Here is a 19,898-nt window from a genome sequence, read left to right as displayed (position 1 = left end):
ACAGCTGTTACCTCATGAGCTTTCGAGACTCATTCAAACAGCAAAACATGCTTTGTCATCAAGATGGCTCATATTCCTATTTTGCCCAAACTGACATTTTCACCCGACAGGAACCATGTGTCACCAAAAACTTTGACTCTGTCAGCATATTTGTTATTAAAGGTCCGGTGTGCAGCATTAATAATTCATCACTGCATTCATATTGGGGAGATATTATAAACAAACAAGATGAATACAGGGAAGATTGCCAGTGTCCACTGGCCTTCACAGTGCAATTTCTATTTTGAGCGACAGGTGGATTTGGCAGGAAATGGAAAATTTGCTTCCAGCGTTTTTGATCTTCTTCAGGAAACTGAATGATCTGGTGGGAATGGGATGGAAGGACACAGAAATAGTGGGAGATGTAGTCTACATTCCATGAAACAATGATCTAACTATAAATCGGGGAATCTCTGTATGTGCGTGTCCGTTGTCTTTGAAATATCTAATAAACCGTTCATCCAATCTCCTTCACCCTTGGTTTCCTGGGTACCCTATGAGCTTGGCATTTGGAATTTGGAGCAGTTAGGACAGCATTGGCTATTGGATATTAATAAACTCAATGAAACGACCGCACGACAAAAGATTGAGGAAAACAAATTGAGAAAAAAAACATAACGCTGGCTCTTCCGTAGCTTTGTAAGTCCAATGTGAGTCTCTCTCTGTACTCGGTCCGGGTTCTGGTGGTTGATTAACGCAGATTGGTGGTTGCTGATTTGCTCTTATAACGGGCCGGATTGGGTGGCACATGGCACACCGCCATTAGTCCATGAGGCAAATCAGTCTGTGATTACCCCACATTTTTATTGTGATATTTTGTGAGTAAATTCTGTATCTGCAACATTCTCTGTCAGGTAAATGTAGCTTAAATGTAGTCAGAAGGCTATACAGTTGGGTTGCATATTAAGTGCTCTGGGGTACAATGGTTCTGGAGAAAACTACAAGCAGCAAAAGCTACCACAGGCCAAGCAATCGGCCCGTTCCAAACACAGGCACATTTGGAACGGGCAGTGTACTAGTACAATGAATTAGACAAGAGTATGGTGATGTGTAATAGCCGAGACACACCAACCAGACGGCCGACCGTCGACAGAAAAGCCAGTCGGAATGATCAGTCGGGTCCCCGAGGTCCAAAAAACTGCCTCGGAACACACTGAGGCGACACCGACTTGAGAAACGTAATATGTCTCCATAGCAGCAGGCGGCGCTGCTCTGTATTGTTGCCCAAGAAATGAAAACCGGCAGCTGATTGGACAAACGCGTCACATGGGTTTGTTTCCTCTGGAAATTCAAAGCCAGACTGTCATTTTAAGCGAGAAATAGGCCGTGCGGTTGCTGAATCTGTCTTCATTTCAGCTCAACAAAGGTCAGTTTAAAAGATTTTCGTCAGATTTTGAGAGACTCTAGGCAGGCTCATTCCGCTCGCCATTTCCGGGTGAGTCCCGACTGCCCTGCCTCCGACTGAACATGTCAGTTCGGCCAAAATGAAGGCCGACAGCCCCCCAGACGGACGACGGCACGGGACACACGAAACAGACTCGAGTCACCGACCTCGCCAGACTGTCCAACGGCCGATTATCGGCTTGGTGTGTCTCGGGCTTAAAGGCCTTGTTTTTTTTATCAGCTTTGAACGACAGCCTTTCTGCCAACGTTTTACCATTTTGTGAGCAGAATTCCATTTGGAAAAGGTGATGTCATGTATTTCTGTGTACCAACCCAGTTTACTAACATTTGAATCAAAATGTAATGACTTCTCTCTCTGCAGACACCTTCGCCAGTAAGGTATCGGCAGTCCAGGACACCTATGCAGACGCCTCTATAGGGAATGTGACCGGCAGCAACGCCGTCAACGTCTTTCTGGGAATCGGCTTGGCCTGGTCGGTGGCGGCCATCTACTGGCACATGAAAGGGAAGCCGTTTGTGGTGGAAGCCGGCTCGCTGGCCTTCTCTGTCACTCTCTTCACCATCTTCGCCTTCCTGGCCGTCTCGGTGCTGCTCTACCGGCGCCGGGCCCACATCGGAGGAGAACTGGGCGGGCCCCGGGGACACAGACTGGCCACGTCAGCCTTCCTTTTCGGCCTCTGGTTCCTCTACATTCTCTTCTGCAGTCTGGAGGCCTACTGTCATATAGAGGGCTTTTAAAGAGAAAAGACTTCAGCGAGGGAGAACACAAACACACAGGGGTTTAAAGTACAACTTCAGAGGTAAAAGCGTGAATTCTCACTGTGGAATTTGGGTCAGTCTTGGTTTCATGGTATGAAAGGACAGGAGAGGTAGACCCAGGGTTTTCCCAGACACCTCCCTTTCTTTCTCTCTCTCTCTCTTTCTCTCTCACTCTCTCTCTCGCTCTCTCTCTCCCTCCCTCAACCCCTTCTGTAAGGACGCTTGGAGGTGAGTATCCTGCCCTCTAGTGCCGACAGGCCTGTTCGCCCCCCAGTAACAGGAGAGCCATCCTGAGCCTGTGCCAGTGTGCTTACAGTTGGGATTGGGTTACCACCGAGTCCAGAAGAGGCCGATGCCGGGGCGCTCCTGCATTCTACTGGAAGAGACTGCAGTCTTATATCCGGAGAGAGTTGAGTTAATCAGAGGTCTATATTTTTCTCAACATCTGACGAGAATGACTTTTTTAAATAATGTATTTTGGGGATAAAAATGCCAAAAATTAATAAAACAAAAAAAAGTTACAAAAAACACACACACACACACACACACACACACACACACACACACACACACAAAGAGGATTAAAAGAACTATTTTCTGATCTAGGTTAAGGAATAACAAAAGATAATATCGTAAATGGGAATATTTTGTTGAGTGACAGTGGGATGGATTCATAGTATTTATTTTTAATTTGCGTAGTTTCCTAAGGAGCACTGCAGAGTTCTCAGAAATCACACAATGAAGAAGAAGAAGAAGAAGAAGAAGAAGAAGAAGAAGAAGAAGAAGAAGAAGAAGAAGAAGAAGAAGAAGAACAGGAACGACAGTGACAGTTCATACTGGCAGACAAATCACCATTCAAACAGGCGAGGAGGAAGAGGTGGACACAGGGAACATGGTCAAACTGCCCTGAACATTACTTCCAAACTCTATAAGTATCTATATATATAATATATTTCCATATTTTCTGTATATTTTGAATATTTGTTTAAATGTGGTCACCTTCTGCTCTAACAGAGGATTGCTGTGGCTAAGCGGGAGGGGAGGGGGGGTCAAACTATCTACTAGAACGATGTCTTCACATTTCTAAGAGTTATGTATCTTGCCTAGGTAAAAGTATGACATTGTACTTTATTTATTTACTGATATCTTGGTCTCACTCCAGTTTTCACCTTTTCAATCAGAAATCAGAAAAAAAAACGTGTTGCTGCAGAGGTAAATTCAGAGGTATTTTTGTACTGTTCTTCCGCACTTTGCTGTATAGTTCTATTTATGGAGACTTCTACTTGTACATGTGCAAAAGGCCAATATTAAAGGTGTCACTATGGACTGAACAGAGTGCCTGTGGAGGGAGAGGCGTTTGCTGCAGCTTCCCACACTGACGAGCTCTTTGCTCAGCTGAACAACTGAAGAGTTTCTTCCTAAAATGGTGCGTAACCATTTTTAAAGCTGCATTATTAGATTTGTGGCCACTTGGAGGAAGCAGTACGAGCTGAAAACACAACCGTTGCCATATTATAACCTTACAGAAAGCCCTGATGCCGCTAGCTGCTAGCTGCTAGCTGCCGTTCCACTAGCACAAAATTGAGGGTTTCTTTCATCTGTATTATATGAAAAAGTGAATCATGTTCCTGGGTTCCACTTTTTTCATCTACTGAGTTCAAGCCTTCACGATTTTAACAAAATGAAACAATTAATTTGGTAGCATATAAAAAGCTATTGCTCCTCCAAACATGTACCATTGCATTATTATTAGCTTTAGCATTATCCTAACTTTCTGCCATGGAAAAAGTAGGTTAAATACCACTAAATGCAGAAATATTAAATAAACAATGGTATTACATTGTTGTTTTTTTTAAATCCAGTCTCTGTCTTGAGAAACAGAACACAACATAGGCCTACTGATGAGCTAGGTCATGTTCCAGTGCTAAAACTACACATATTAATATGATTCTGAAGCAGGTTTTCTAACTTATGGAACAAAATCCAGGAGTTTTACTGTCACTTCAGCTATGTATAAAGTTGGTGAATGTGTTAGCAAACCGCTGCTTATTTACACTTCCAGTAGACCTGGAGCAGCGTTAGCGTTAATTCTAGTCGTGTGTTTGAACACCTGATGAATATAGTCTAATATTCACTCCTGTTTAAGCTCTGTTTTGTTCTCCAACTACTCCTGGGGGAAATATCTGGCTCTTTAGCTGCTAAATACTCACACGTTGTTCACAAGCTAGATGCTAACTCCTAGAGTGGAGTTAGCTAGCATTGCTAAACACTTTATTATTTTTTATACTTTATCTGAGGGGAACTGCAGAGTTGGGGTTTGTAAGTGATTGTGAGTGACAACTCTCACATTATACACATAATTTCATCTATTACAAATATGAATTACTGGTAATGCAGCTTTAACAAAGTATCATTCTTTTCTTGACATTACAGAAAATCAAGGTGATTTCGATATTTCTAGCTGTTTTGTTGGCAGTGCTTTATAAAATGACTCATAAATCACACAAACTTTGAGTTTTGGTCATTATGTAAAGACCAATGTCAGTGTTGCTCATTTCGGATTGAAACTCTTCAGTGAAGAAGCAGGTGTGGGTGTCAGAGCAGCAGATAGCTCTTGGTTGAATGGAAAGTATAGCCTGATATTGATACTGAATGCTGTTTAACACATGACTGGTGCTTCATTTTTAAAAACTAGAGAAGAAAAAAAAAACTAAATACACATTTGAAACTCCCAAGAAGCAGAAGAAAATATGTTTATTACTTAATTTGCATAAAAGTGTATGCTAGTATATAAGCAGTCAATTCTTGGCTAATTTAAAAAAAAATCACCCAAGAGATTACCAAAGAGGTGGGGTGCATCTGTTTAAAAAGAAAAAAAAAAGAAAAGAAAATGAAAATGAAAAGTAAATAAAGAGTGACAGTTAAGTGGCATTGACACTGTATTTCCACAAGGGGGATGTCAATCTCCAGTCCCTGTGGTCATCCTTTCTTCTACTTCTCTCCTCATCCACTTCCTCCTCCTCCTCCTCCTCCTCCTCCTCAGTGTTCTTCCTCTGTGGTGAGCAGTGTTGTAAATATGTCTCGTGGCTGAATCGGATGCTTTCCCATGGCCCTGGACCACACCTGCTCACCCCACTCCGTCTCTATCTCTCTTTCATACAAACACACACACATTCAGAGTAGAGACGATGGGTCCACTGCTGCACAAGAGGGAGGACAGTTAGGGAGGACTGTCCCATTCAGAGGCAACACAAAACCCACATTATGTACATAATTTTCAGCGTATGTTTACATAGACACAGTATAGGTGTCCTTGGGGGGGGGGGGGAAGCGTCAACACAACTCTAACATCTCATCTACAGTACAGGTTACCTGCAGTCGCTTCATCTGATCCAGAAGTGTGAAGTTTGTATTGTTTTATTTTTGGGGGGGGATCTCACTTTGTCACCCTTTCTCTTGTTCAAATCCTGCAACAGGAAATATGTTCAGTCTTGAGTTCAGCAGGTATTCATGATGTCAAAGGAATTGCCAGCGTTCTTATTTATCTTTGCCTTTAGTGGCAATTTGTATCGCTCATTTGGTTGTATTGTCGATTTTTATCCGCCGGGGATGTGTTGAGCTGAACGTCGGCCAGTGTGTGTGTGTGTGTGTGTGTGTTTGTGTGTGCTGTGCATGTTGCCAGGCTGTGCGTCCTCTTCGCGCTCGTGTGCACAGGCGGGGGTTGAGTTCTTCCTCACAAGGGCATGACTCTAGATTGGTTCTGTCATTTTTGTCTTACAAATACGAGTGTTAGTTCTGTAAAAGATGAAAGCTATTTATCATACACCTCTCAAGGCACCAGTCTTCTTTTTTTTTTTTTCCTCAGCCTGAGGGATAGAAGGGGAATATCACCGTACAGGAATTGGACTTGTGGTTGATGAAGTTGTGAGACACAGAGGAAAGCTTCATTGATTAGGTGAATACTGTTAACTTTTTGTGTGTAACGGAAAAAGGGGCACATTTTAATGGATGGGTATGTTTTTCCTGGCCTGCAATGAGATGTCAAAATAAAAAAAAAAGCAAATTTCCAAAGCTGACGGTGTTTTAAAACCAACCCCCGTTTTGTTCTTTTAAAAGCAGCTTTCTGGTTCAGAAGCAAGCAGCGGTTGCACTGACTTAAATCAAGCCTGATTATGTGTCTTTGAATCCGACTATGTATCATATCGTCACTGTCACCGAGTTAACTTTTCAGGAATGAAGAAAAAGCAGACCTGTAGATTATAGTTTTGAAAGGTTTCCAAAAAAAATTTAAAAAAATCTCCAACATTGATGTTATTAGGGTTTTCACTAAACAATACTACTGTGTGTACTGTGTTGCATCATCAGTTCATGCTACTTTTTCAATATGGCGCTGTGAAAAAGCACAAGTGTGTCGTCCCACACTGGACACATGGAGGTGTGGATTTCTTTTCATGATACACAGTTCTAGGCATTGATGAAATGAACGATGTTTATTTGGAACAGTTTCCTTTTCCCATCCAATCCAGACGCCAAGTAAAGGGATTATTTTGTACATTCAAAATGTTATCAGCTTGCACATACTTTTACTCTCGGACACCAGTCCTCTGTCTAGTATCTCAAATCTTTATATCAATGATCTCCACGTCTGTTGGTTGCACTTCACTGCATATTTGCAACAATATCTAGCAAAGCCTCCTGGTTGTGTTAAGCCAGACCTCATTTTGTCTGCCGCGGGTGGTTGGTTATGTGGGTTTTTCATAATTCTATTAAAGTTGCCAAGAGTGAGGCTGCAGAGGAACTCCTTTGTTTACAATTTGCAAACTGCAAAGTATTCTATATTTAGATTTGAGACTTGAGATGTTTTTAAAACCAGCTCTGAGGCAATGGACCTGTAAGCCGCAGGAAAGTAACTTTAGATGTATGTTTTTGTTAATATCTGTAGTTTTTTTCTGGCATTTTCAGGTACATAAAAGTTTAATTGGTTATCAAAGGGTCCTGTCTTTCCCACTTTAATACACACACTGTCTTAATCTCTCACACTCACAAGATTACTAAAGTCTTCATCCGTTGCCTGATGAAAAATAAGTTAGACTTTTAAAAATGACCTCCATTATGCCTGATATAAATGTTCAAAGTAAAAATCGTATCAAAAGCAAAACCAACTCACAGCTGTCTCAGGTATGAAAGTACATTTCTGCCAGAAAAAGAAAGAATATATAGATGAAAAGTCATTAAAAAAAAAGTCAAAAGTATGAGATAGTAAATCAAAATGAGCTAAAAAGTCAACAATTTGAGTTACTATTTAGTAATTTTTGCTTAGTGAGCTACAATTTTGACTTTTATGGTACTTTTGACTTTCTGTTTCAAAGTTTGGACTTAGCAGTCTAACGTTTTGACTTATTAGCTCAAAATGTACTATCTTACTAGACTTACTATCTTATAATTTAAGTCAAAAGTTTGATTTTCTATCTTAAAGTCAAATGTCTGTATCACTATCTCATTGCTTTGACTTACTATTTCATAATTCTGACTCGGTACACACAAATGTTGGCTTAGTAAGCAACATTTTTGACTTCTCTCATAATTCGAATTGACTATTTCATCATTTTAATATAGTATGTAAAAATGTTGACTCGCCATAAGCATTTTTATTTGAACTTTTCATCTACTTTTCGTTCTTCTACTGGCAGAAAATAGGCTTCCATACCCGTCATCCTGTCTGTCACAGTCTTCCCAAATATATATTTTTTTATTTTAACACCTCTGTGTGACGACCTAGATGGTATCTCTGTATCTATAAATATAAATACAAACACCAAATGTGCAAACAGATCCTCGTGGAATGTGTCAGGAAGTGGACTGAAGTGTCAGTGGAGTCTTGGTTGGATTTGTCACTCGTGCTCTTCGGCTCATTGATCATTTTGCAGACTAAACTTGTGGAACACTGTTATTGCATCCTCCACTGTTTGTACAGTATGTCTAACTGAACTGGGTGAAGCTGTCCTCAAAGCTACAGTATATTCCTCATGTCTTACCACACACTATTTAACGTTTATTTTCCTTGTGTTGTTTCATGAACAGGTTGGAATTTAATCGAGTAAAAAGAAAATCCTTTTAAGAGTCTGTTTTCTAAAGTATGGAGGGACTTTTGTTTGACTTTCAACACACACACACACAGACACACACACACACACACACACACACACACTATCCTCTCATCACATCAATGAAATAGTTGGGATTGTTAATTTGACTTGTTTGTTATGTTTGACTGTTTTTTACTCCTTGCTATGGATTCTGTTTTTATTTCAGGGAATTATGCATGGAATTTACCATTAGTTGAGTATTTTCTTATGTTTTTGGTCATTTTTGTTCATTGAAGGGGGTCAATAACTAAATAAAGGAGACGAATTTGAAGAAAAGAAAACGCTTCCTTGTGTGTGTTTACTGTGATTGGCATGGAGCGGGTTCACGCTGTGAGAGAAGGGTGACCAGGCGTTTGACGCTGAGAGGAGGAGGGTGGGACATAAACTGCTGCTGGCGTCTCTGTGCACCAATAGGAAACCGGGGATGGCTCGCACGTTGGCACAATTGGCTTAAAAATAAAGACGACTGCGTCCGACGAGTTAACAGCGTTGTGTGGCTGCAGGATCGTGCGTTGAAAAGCACCAGACTGGAGCTGTGTGTGTGTGTGTGTGTGTGTTTGATAGCAGCCAGCGGGGACTGAAAGACGCACGATGCTGCAGAATCAGAATGGTGCTCCTGGGTTCCTGCAGTGTTTGCGTGCGGGATTAGCCGCTACTTAGCTTTGCGTGGGTGAGTGTTTGTGTGTGTGTGCAGACGCAGGGCGCTCCGAGCCGCCAGACGCAGCCTTTCGTCAGGTGGATGCGCCTGCAGTGATCCAGGTCGCCCCTATGGATCACCGCGTCCATGGATGTCTTCAAACCCGCTTTGGACAACAGTTTGAGTCCCAAGGCGTGCGTCCCCTCGTCGGAAGAAGCGGAGGCAGATGTGTTTCGCTGGCCGAGACCGGAGAACGGCATCAGCGCCGCGCCGGATGCGGTGCCCGCAGCCTCGGGCTTCTGGACGGCCGTGTTCGACTATGAAGCGACTGCGGACGACGAGCTCAGCCTGCGAAGGGGGGACCTGGTGGAGGTCCTGTCCAAAGATTCCCTGGTGTCCGGGGATGAGGGCTGGTGGACCGGTATGATAGCAGACCGGGTTGGCATTTTCCCATCTAATTACGTGAGCAACGGGAATGGCATCCCGGAGGAAATCCGGGACACTTCGGAGCAGCAGTACTCAGTGCCTCCTCTGCACCGTGAGTATCCCATTGTGCTCCTCTCTGGCCTAACGGAATCCGTGTGCTATCGCTAAAACCGAGCACAGCAACAATGGCTGTCGTCGTGTTTCTCCTTATTGTCTTTTGTCAGAAGGCCAGAGAAACCCCACGTCGAGAGTGCTGTGTCACGGTAGGCGCAGTGCACTCCTGTTGGCCTAGAAACAGGCTGGCCCAGACATCCTCGCACTCCCAGCTTCAGGACCATTATTTATCACACCGCCTGTCAAACAAACAGCCGGCCAGCTGCGGTCAGTGACGCGCCCCGCCTCAAATTACAATGCATCCTCGGGAGAAAGGATATTTATCTGGACGTGCAAGTCTTATACGTGCAATATTAGCATTAGATATTAAGCAAAGCTTTGTTATGATCTCTAAGGTCATTGCATTGTCGTGATTATGCATTCACTGTCGCAATGACTGGTAGTGTTTGCACCAATGCATCCTCAGCAGAAAGATTATTTAACTGGACATGCCAGTCCTTTACTGTGCAATATTAGCATTAGATAGTGTGTGTGTATATAGGCTACAGTAAAGCTTTTGTTATCCCCTCTTAAGGAAATGTATTGTCATGATATGCATTCACTGTCACAATGACTGGGAGTGTTTGCACCAATGGTTGTGCTGCAATAGTGAAAGAAATGTCAAATTGTGCTTGTAGAGGAAATGCTCCTGCAGCTAAATGTGCGACCAAGGCCTTTAGATGGAGAAAGTAAGCAGAATCAAAAGCACCGAATAGTGCACTGTGGGGCCCAAAGTGGAAACACTTGTGTGCATATGCTGTGTGAAGAGGATGCTCTGCAACGTCCAAAAATATGAGCTAATAAAAAGTTTTTAAGGCCATACGATTCACATCAGCGTGGTGTGTCTGGCTGGACCACAGCGCCTCGGCTGGGTTTGTTGGCTGTCTCAGGCTTTGTTGGCTTTTCATCTCTTCATACTCGGCAGCAGCTGGCCTACTTTCACATGGCGTCCCACCTGAAATATTCATCAAGGTCCGTCTGCTTACTAGGAATCCACACCTTGAGAGTTTAAAGCCACAGACAGCAACGGCTCCTGTTCACAACATCTCACACACACCTTTTCATTTCAACTGTAAAAGGATCATCTTCTTTCTACCCATCCTTCCTGTATTTCTTTTTTCTAGGGCTGCCCCCTCTTAAGGCCTTTTTTTATTTATTTATTTTTTTACAGTCGCCGTTCCCGACCTGCCGCGCGACAATGTGACGTCAAAATGACGTAGATCTCGCTGGCGCGCCAGGATTTAAAGTGCAACGCTCTATTTATTTTTTTTCCCAGCGGCGCACGACAAAGCGGAAACAGGAAGCATGGACGAGTTCTCTCCAAGGGGGTAAGCTTATGGTGCGTTCTTTTTGTCTTGTAATCGCAACTAGTAGCTCGAGTGTGACGTCACATCCATGTCGGAAAACGAGTTACCGTGGGTTGTTGCGTTCTTTTTGTCACACAATACTACAAGTCGGAGAAAAGATGGATTTTTGTAACATTTTTAGTAACATTTAGGATTCTATTCACCCAGTTATTGACATATTACACAACTATATTTCACAGTTTGATGCATGAAAATTACGTTTTGATTAACGTTAACGTTAGGCTACTGCTCTGCTTTCTGCTCAAGACTCGGCTTAAAGCCGTTGTCATATAGCAACCGAGCGTCTCAGCTGCACAAGCTACAAAATAACTAATCAGGCGGTGTTTAACTCATAATAAGACTGTAGAGACATGCCTATAGGTAGCAGTATACAGCGCTATGTGTACGACTTCTTCATTTGGTTACAACAAAGACAAAAGTGCTTAAAACTGTAGAAAACCACAATGTTTACTACGTGTGATGCACGACGTAGCCATCTTTGAAAGTGAGCTCGGGGTCCTCTGAGTTCAGACGACTTGACGAGTCGTAAATACGACCTCGGGGGCGTTCTTTTTGCAACTTCCGGGTCGTAACTCCGGAAAACAACTCGTAAAACGACTTTGGTGGACAAAAAGAACGCACCATTAGCTTCAGAACTCGAACCTCCGATGGCGCCATTTTGTTGCTACAAAGCGATCACCTCTTGTTAGCATTCCACTGACCGCACGTTAGCTATTTAGGTTTAATTACTAATGTTAACTAGCATGTTAGTTAGCAATAATTAGCCTGTGCTTATGTTATCTCCTTACATATACCTACACTCTCCGTCTCTGTAAGATTGGGAATGATTGAGATTTCTCTTTGCACAGCTACCAGAAGACTTAAAACTTTCAGACACGTTGCTCACGTCACATGTACGTTGTCTCTGTCAGTTGGAGGCTGCTCAGTAAAGCAAGAGATCACCGGAAAAGTGCTTCTAATATCCTTCATTGGTCTCCGTCCAGAGACACGGGGTCTATTGGTCCATTTTATATATGTCAATGGTTCTCTCTTGTAAACTTACTGGGTTAAGATGAGTTCTCTTATGGTGAATGAAAGGCTTGATCCGACGAAGTAGGTCATCGAATCGTTGTGCAGACATTCTGAAGTATTCAAAAGTGCTTCTCTTCGTCTGTCATCCTCATTTGTTTCACGAGGATATTGAACTCACCGTATTTATGTCTGGCGTTATTCAAAGGACGAACATTCCACCTTCTTTTTCTTCGTTTCTTTGCAAGCAGGCTCAAAAGCAGCTGTTCTTCCTCATCCATTGACTCCAATATCATCTTAGCCACTGTTGACGTCAATGCTGCTGCTGCCACTTCTGCCGTTGTTTACCTTTTTTCTTCTTCTTCTAGTCCGTAGAAATAGCAAAGTCGGTAGCCTTTCCTCATTAGCGCACACCTCTGTTCAGGAGAAGACTGCAACTAGTGTCGCGACCACCACACGCGATTATCACACTGTCGCACGACAGGTCGGGAATGGCGAGTATAATGAACGCTCTAGTCGATTTTAATTGGTCGTTTTGATCTTAGTCGACTAAGATTTTTTTTTTTTTTATGCTGAATGACCTTTTTCCAAGAAACGTATAAGCACATCTCGGGTAAACCCAAGAGTTAAACTTGTGCTTTTGCATGATTCTCTGTGGAGAAACTCAGTTTTACACATCTGTCGATTTTAAATCAACTTATCGATTAGTCTACAAATTCATACGAGTGTGAGTGGACTAAGAACGTCTTTTTGTTCAAGACTGCCCTACTACCTTCCTTCTCCTAACATCCCAGCCAGATTTAAGGACCGATGATCAGCCTTGTGTAATAGCAGGAGGGGTAGTTCCACCCCATCCTGTATTTGGGGCAGCAGGCTGGCTTAGGGAAAGCATCCTTCAACTCAATGACCTGGTTTTGAGGTTCGTGTTAGTAAGCGTTTCCCTTGCTTAAGATGAAAACGGTGAATCCTTCACAGCTCCAGACAGGCTGACCCGGACCTTTTTTTAATGTCCTAGGAAGGGTCAAAATATGTAATTGCCATGAAGATCAATATTGTGTCAGGAGTGTAATTGTTCTGGGGGAATACCGGTTAGGGCTTAACAATATATCGTTTTGATATCTTCACCGCGATATTCCCTTGCGCAATAAACTCATCGCGAAAACAGACTGAGAATTGTTTTGTGTTGGTTGAAGGAAAATATCAGTAGAAAACTGAACTTTATAATATAACGGTCATTCTTTTTTAGTGGTGCCTTTTTTTTTTTTTTTCTTTTTTTATAGATAAAAATAATGTTGAAAAATTATTTCATTTGTTTTAAATTAAACACGCAACTTGTTGTATTTTAGCAGAGTACTGAAATCTGCAGAAAGGTAAAACTGAGTACACTTTAATATCTGTTTATATATTAAAAGCAAAATATCATTATTAATACTGATATTCAACAATGGTATCGTATATTCTCCTCATATCATGCAGCCCTAATACAGATTTTTCTTTATCTAATGTCATCTTTGTCCTCTCTTCCTGCATGTCTCCTCAGTCCTGGAGATTGATTTCTTCGAGCTGACCCTGGAGGAAATCATCGGGGTGGGCGGTTTTGGAAAAGTCTACCGTGCAGTGTGGCGGGGCTCCGAGGTGGCAGTGAAGGCAGCACGACGGGACCCCGACGAGGATCCGGAGCAGACTCTGGAGAGCGTGCGCCAGGAGGCCAAACTCTTCGCCATGCTCAACCATCCCAACATCATGGGTCTGCTGGGCGTGTGTCTGCAGGAGCCCAACCTGTGTCTGGTCATGGAGTACGCCCGGGGCGGCCCCCTCAACCGGGCCCTCGCGGGGAAACGCATCCCTCCGTGCACGCTGGTGGACTGGGCAGTGCAGATCGCCCGGGGCATCCTCTACCTCCACAGCCAGGCCATCGTCCCCATTATTCACCGGGACCTCAAGTCCAGCAACAGTAAGATTCCCTTTCTAGTGCCATCACATGCTCGTTTCTGCTGAGGCAGTTTGGTTTTGTGACGTTATCCCAAAAATTTAAAATTGATTTAAGGCGAGGCAAGGAGAGATTATTTGTCCAGCAAAATTCATACACCAGGCAAGTGCTTTACAGAGGCATAGAAACACATTGTAAACATAAACGTTCAGGAGACTAGGCACAATTACAATAAGAGAAGAAGAGTCAACGGAATATTATTTATCTCCAATGTTGATGATCATTTTAATAAGAATTGCACGTAGGGCTGCAACTGTTTTGATTTGGAGTTTATTTTCTGGATTTCATCTAAAAAAAAACAAGAATAAAAATAAAAACTGGAGAATAGTGAAAAAATTCCCATTACAATTTCCTAAAGCCCAAGGTGACGTCTCCACACTGCTTGTTCTGTCTGACCGACAGTCCAAAGCTCAGAGATATTGAGTTTACAATTACAGAAAAACCTGAGAAAAGCCAGAAATTGTCACATTTGAGAAGCTGGAACTAGACGTTTGACTTTTTTTTTCTTGGCTTTAAACGTGACCAATCAATTCAACAAATTTATAAAATATTTTTTAGTTTTTAGTCAGACATAAAGCAAGCAACTTTGAAACACTAATTTGGTTTCCAGCAACTGCTGTACCTTTCAATATTTTTGTCAAATTAAACTACAAACTGATCAATAGCAATAATGATTATTTACAGCCTCAATCCTCAGTCTTTAGTGTGTTTTTGCATAGTTTTAAAGTGAAATGTTATCAATTTGATGGGGAATCAAGAAATTGCAGTTTCATCAAGCAAAACGTATGGTGTCCTGTAATGGATAATAATAAAATAATTATGGATATTTAACAGTAATGGCTGTCATAAGAGGAAATGTTTTTTTAGGAAATACACGCAAGAGGGAAGGTTGTTTTCAAACCAAATACAGGTTTCCAAACCACAACTGATGGTTCAGATTTTTGTCTGTGGGACTTAATGCACCTTTCACATATAATGAATCAACCCCATGTTTATTCCATCCTTTCACCATATACACTGCAGTGAGAATCACTGTTCAAAAAAAAGAGAGCAGAAAGCAAAAGTGTTTTGCATGTATGTTTGTGGAGCAGTTGTAATCTTGCATTTCGCCCAACTGGATCCCCTAAATCCCAAGCCTATTACTGAGGATTTGCCCAGTACTCTGCCCCAGCCTCCTCCCCATTGGAGGCTCCGGCAGTACATACAAGCAGCTTCTTGCCTGCCATTGGCCCTTTCTCTGGTGATCAGCTCAGGCGCTTCACTTCCAATAGGCTGCTTTAAAGTGTTAAGTCAGTCTAGCCAGTTGCCATCCTGGGCTCTGCGGGGAAAACCCATGCCCTCTTCGCAGTGCAGCATGCCAGTCTGCTCTTTTACTTTTACTTTTAATCCTGTCTAGGCCATAGTTTTTCCTTACTTTCTTTTATCTGAGCCCAAATTTAGATTCTAAGAAGGTTTTAAAAGCCAGTATGTCATGGAGTGGGTGGAGTTTTGGAGGAAAGTGGGAGTTCTTTGTGCATTATGTAGAATTCAATTAGTAGTGTATATATTGTATTTCACATCTATTTGATTTGCATCAGTTTAAAGGAACACGCAGACTTATTGGGACTTTAGCTTATTCACTGTAACCCCCAGAGTTAGATAAGTCCATACATACCCTTCTCATCTCCGTGTGTGCTGTAAGGCTGTCTGACGGCTCCAGCGGCATCAGCCCATCACAGAACATGCAGGTGAATGATTCCAGTAATCCTACTGCTCCGAATTGTGACAAAAGTGACAAAAAACAACGTAACATGAGCCACAGCCATCTTCTAACCGTAAACAAACCGGGAACTATATTCTCTGACAGGCTTGCTTGAAGCAAATCATTCCGCCAAAGTACTATATTCTTCCGCCTGAGAATATAGTTCCCAGTTTGTTTACGGTTAGAAGACGGCTGTGTCTCATGTTACGTTGTGTTTTTTGTACACGCTGTGACTCTACAAATCACAACATGTAAATAGGAACATGTTGGCGTTATTTTGTCACTTATTCGGAGCAGTAGGATTACTGGAACCATTCACCTGCCTGTTCTGTTATTGGCTGATGCCGCTTTCGAGCCGCAGGTATGCAGATATTACAGAGATGAGATTATGTATCGACTTGGCTAACTCTGGGGGTTACGGTGAATAAGCTAAATTCCCAATAAGTCGGCGTGTTCCTTTAAGAATACTCCACATGACCTAAATTTCCTTCTCAAGCGGATCCTTGTGGGGTCCGCACCATTTACAGTTGAGAAACTAACCAGTGGTTCCACTCAGGGTGTGGCACACTGACCTCACCCTGTGACGCATCACTGTGGTAATGAAGTGGTTGGTAGGCAATATGATAAAGCTGGGTCCCTAAAAAAAAAAAAGACCCACAAGTCAAGATGTCTTTTTTGCATCTCTGCAACGTTACAACATAGCCAGAAACATACCCACTTCACAGTTTAATTTTTAGCCATGTTAGCGTTGTGGTTCTAGGGACGACAAAGGTCGGTCAGTCCACCACTTTGGTCCGGACTGAAATATCTCATCTATTGGATGGATTGTCATTACATTTTGTACAGATACTCCTGATGCCCAGAGGATGAATCCTAATGACTAATCGCATTCGGGGTTTTTCAGTGAGATGTCTCAACAACTTTTGGATGAATTGATTCATTTGGTACACCCATTCATGTCACCCACAGGATTATTTGTAATTACTGCACGGTAGACTGAAGATGGTAAACATGGAAAATATTATAAACATCAGCATGTTAGTATAGTTATTGGAAATGTGTTACCACACAGTTAGCATTTATCTCAAAGCATTGCTGTGGCTAGATATTAGAGCCCGACCGATATATCGGCTGGCCGATATTAGGCATTTTCCGAACGGTCGGTATTTATAATGGCTTTTTTTTTTTTTTTTTTTATATTCATTCATCAGAATCATTTATAATGACAAATGATTCTGATAAATGAATATTAATAAAATAAAAACGGACGAAACACCCTTCAACCATGTTCTGAGTGTTGGCGTTGCATAGTGTGTCCACCAGAGGGCGCTCTACAACGTCCCTGCTGGCAACACTCGGATTTAACCCTTTCATATCTTAAGTTTGTATTTTTATAAATTTTATTTATCAGAACTTTAATCTATTTTGATGTCCCTCTGTTCTGTTGTGACAATAAAACAAAAGTTTATTTTTAAACTGCATTATCATTATTTTAGTGAGGACTAATTAATAACTACAAATAAAAAAATTTAGGGAAATCTGTTTGTTTTGTTACACATTTCTGGATATTTTTTTTTTTTTTTTTAAATATATATCGGAATATCAGATTTTTAAATCGCCAAATATTTGTATCGATATCAGCCTTAAAAATCCTTTATCGGTCGGGCTCTACTAGATATAGCAGCAGCTAGCGTGTTACTGTATACCACATAAATACTATATACTCTACACCTAATATAAACGCCTGTTGTACACAACATCATGGGCGATTTTATTAACCGAAATTACCATTAACAGAAACAAAGTGTTGGCCAATTGGAGGAGGTCGTGCCAGTCTCCCGCCTTTGGCTGAGTCTCTATCTGATCTGTCAGAGGGAGAGAGGGAGTGCAGTTGTGAAGTTTTTTCGTTGGTAGTCCCCAGAGAAGAAGTTGGTCATTTAATGGAGCCGATTAGAACCCAAATTGAAACGTAAGCAACTAAAATTGCTGAATGTTAGAACATTGTGTCAAATTGGTCGTTATTACTGTGACTTATAAAGTTACAGGTTTAATTCCATCGTAGTGTTAATAGTGTCGAAAGTTAGAAGACATTGGGTTTAACACTGACAAAGCGCTTTATCCATGTCACATTCTCATTAGGGGCTGAGCCATGTCTACAGAACAGGACATGTTTTACTGGTTGGACAGTATAAAATGGATAAATAAGGACCATGTCTACAGAACAGGACATGTTTTAATGGTTGGACAGTATAAAATATATAAATAAGGACCATATCTATAGAACAGGACATGTTTTACTGGTTGCACAGTATAAAATAGATTAATAAGGACCATGTCTACAGAACAGGACATGTTTTACTGGTGGGACAGTATAAAATAGATAAATAAGGACATGTTTTACTGGTTGGACAGTATAAAATAGATAAATAAGGACCATGTCTACAGAACAGGACATGTTTTACTGGTTGGACAGTATAAAATAGATAAATAAGGACCACGTCTACAGAACAGGACATGTTTTACTGGTTGGACAGTATAAAATAGATAAATAAGGACCCCTTAAAGGTCTGATCCTAGAATCGCCCCTGCACCACATCTTGGTGTTTCCTACTCTACTCCTCCCTGTGAAACAGCGGTGGGTCAGGTGTATACCTCCTCCTGACTTTACTTCATTTTATCAAAATATGACCCTAGTGCGTGGGGTGACATGTTTACTGAATATCACTTCTTTTTTTTTTCACACAGTAAAAATCTTTAGGCAGCATCCAAAATCTTTTTTGCTGAACGTGGAAAATTATGAATCCTGCACAATACTCCTATGTAATTAATCCATCCATCATCCAGCCATCATCATCCGCTTTTCTGGGGTCGGGTCGCGGGGGGGGCCCCCCCCAAACTTCCCTTTCCCGAGCCACGTATGCCACTCAGTAATTTGTCATTTGTCATAGCAGTCCTCATCACTTCCACATGGCTTGGTTTTGTTTGTACCTTCAACCTTTCAGCTATCTCTGCTGCCTCCCTTGCACATGCCATGCCATTTGGTAGATGCTCTTATCGAAAGCACTGTGCATTACAGTGAGTGCACACTTTTGGAGCGCGATTGGCCTCAGGGGGAATCGTTTGTTTCATGTTCTACCTCCACATGGGAGCAGGATTGACTTGAGCCATGTGTTTGGGTTTGAGTTTCTTCGGAAAGTGCCTCTGTAGCATTAGAGCCACATGAGCAGCAGATGAAGGGGTGCTTAATGTGCACCGCAGCCTGCAGACACACCCTCTCTACTGGGCACAACCACAGCAGAAAAAAAAAAAAAATAAAAAAAAAAAAAAAAAAAAAAAGAAAGAGAAAAAAAAAAAAAAAAAAAAAAAAAAAAAAAAAAAAAAAAAAAAAAAAAAAAAAAAAAAAAGAGAGAGAGAGAGAGAGAGAGAGAGAGAGAGAGAGAGAGAGAGAGAGAGAGAGAGAGAGAGAGAGAGAGAGAGAGAATTTCTGTAGTTAAACTGTAGTATTAGTGTTTGTTTGAGATGTTCTGTTGTAAAAATATGCAGTGAGATCATTAGCATTGATCAGAGTCTGTGTTTTTCATCTGTGCTTTCCTCTGTTGTATCGGCTCACTGTTTCTCCCTTTTTATCTGTTTGTTCTCTCTTTCTCTCTACTCTGCCTTTATCCTTCCAATCCTTTCATCATGTCCTCCCACCAACCGCACCCTGTTTCGTTCATCCACCGTGTTTTGCGTTTCCACATGCATTGTGTTTTATCGTTGGGTCTAATCCTCCTCTCTGCTGCTGCCCCTCCCAACCTTACAATCCTTTTTTTGATGATTACCTGAAACCTTTTTTTGTTACTTTACCGTCAACCCACCTGCCAATCTGCACGTATCTCCCCCCCCCCCCCCCATCCCCCACATCCTCCAACCATCTTCCCCTATCCTACAACCAAAATCATCCCCTCATCACCTCCCGCTCAACCACTGGCGAACCACTCCAGTCCTGATCCTCGAGAGGGTCGAGATGGAAGACCTCAGCAACAAGACTCTGAAGATCACGGACTTTGGACTGGCTCGAGAGTGGCACCGCACCACCAAGATGAGCGCCGCCGGCACCTACGCCTGGATGGCCCCCGAAGTCATCCGTTCGTCTACGTTCTCCAAGGGTAGCGACGTGTGGAGGTGGGCAGAGGAAGGGAAGGTTTATGCAGCAAACAAACTGCACCGGCTGGTAAAACCGGTCTGG

At 42.1% G+C, this 19,898-nt stretch overlaps 2 protein-coding genes across 4 annotated transcripts in view; both read left to right on the top strand.

Moving 5' to 3' along the window:
• The window catches only part of slc8a3 (solute carrier family 8 member 3), a 161,783-nt gene extending 154,795 nt beyond the window's left edge, over window positions 1-6,988 (top strand). For all 3 annotated transcript variants that reach the window (XM_039786476.1, XM_039786475.1, XM_039786477.1), the window contains one exon: window positions 1,805-6,988. In XM_039786476.1, the coding sequence (XP_039642410.1) occupies window positions 1,805-2,181 (377 nt within the window). In that variant the 3' untranslated portion in view covers window positions 2,182-6,988. The remainder of the gene's footprint in view (window positions 1-1,804) is intronic.
• A 1,816-nt stretch (window positions 6,989-8,804) lies between these two features.
• The window catches only part of map3k9 (mitogen-activated protein kinase kinase kinase 9), a 29,959-nt gene continuing 18,865 nt past the window's right edge, over window positions 8,805-19,898 (top strand). The window contains exons 1-3 of the mRNA XM_039786474.1: window positions 8,805-9,523; window positions 13,480-13,893; window positions 19,654-19,834. Of these exons, the coding sequence (XP_039642408.1) occupies window positions 9,133-9,523; window positions 13,480-13,893; window positions 19,654-19,834 (986 nt within the window). The 5' untranslated portion in view covers window positions 8,805-9,132. The remainder of the gene's footprint in view (window positions 9,524-13,479; window positions 13,894-19,653; window positions 19,835-19,898) is intronic.

Source organism: Perca fluviatilis, chromosome 20, assembly GCF_010015445.1.
Source record: "Perca fluviatilis chromosome 20, GENO_Pfluv_1.0, whole genome shotgun sequence".
NCBI classification, from domain to species: Eukaryota; Metazoa; Chordata; class Actinopteri; order Perciformes; family Percidae; genus Perca; species Perca fluviatilis.
The sequence above is the reverse complement of the archived record's forward strand: the minus strand, read 5'-3'. Positions and strand labels throughout refer to the sequence as shown.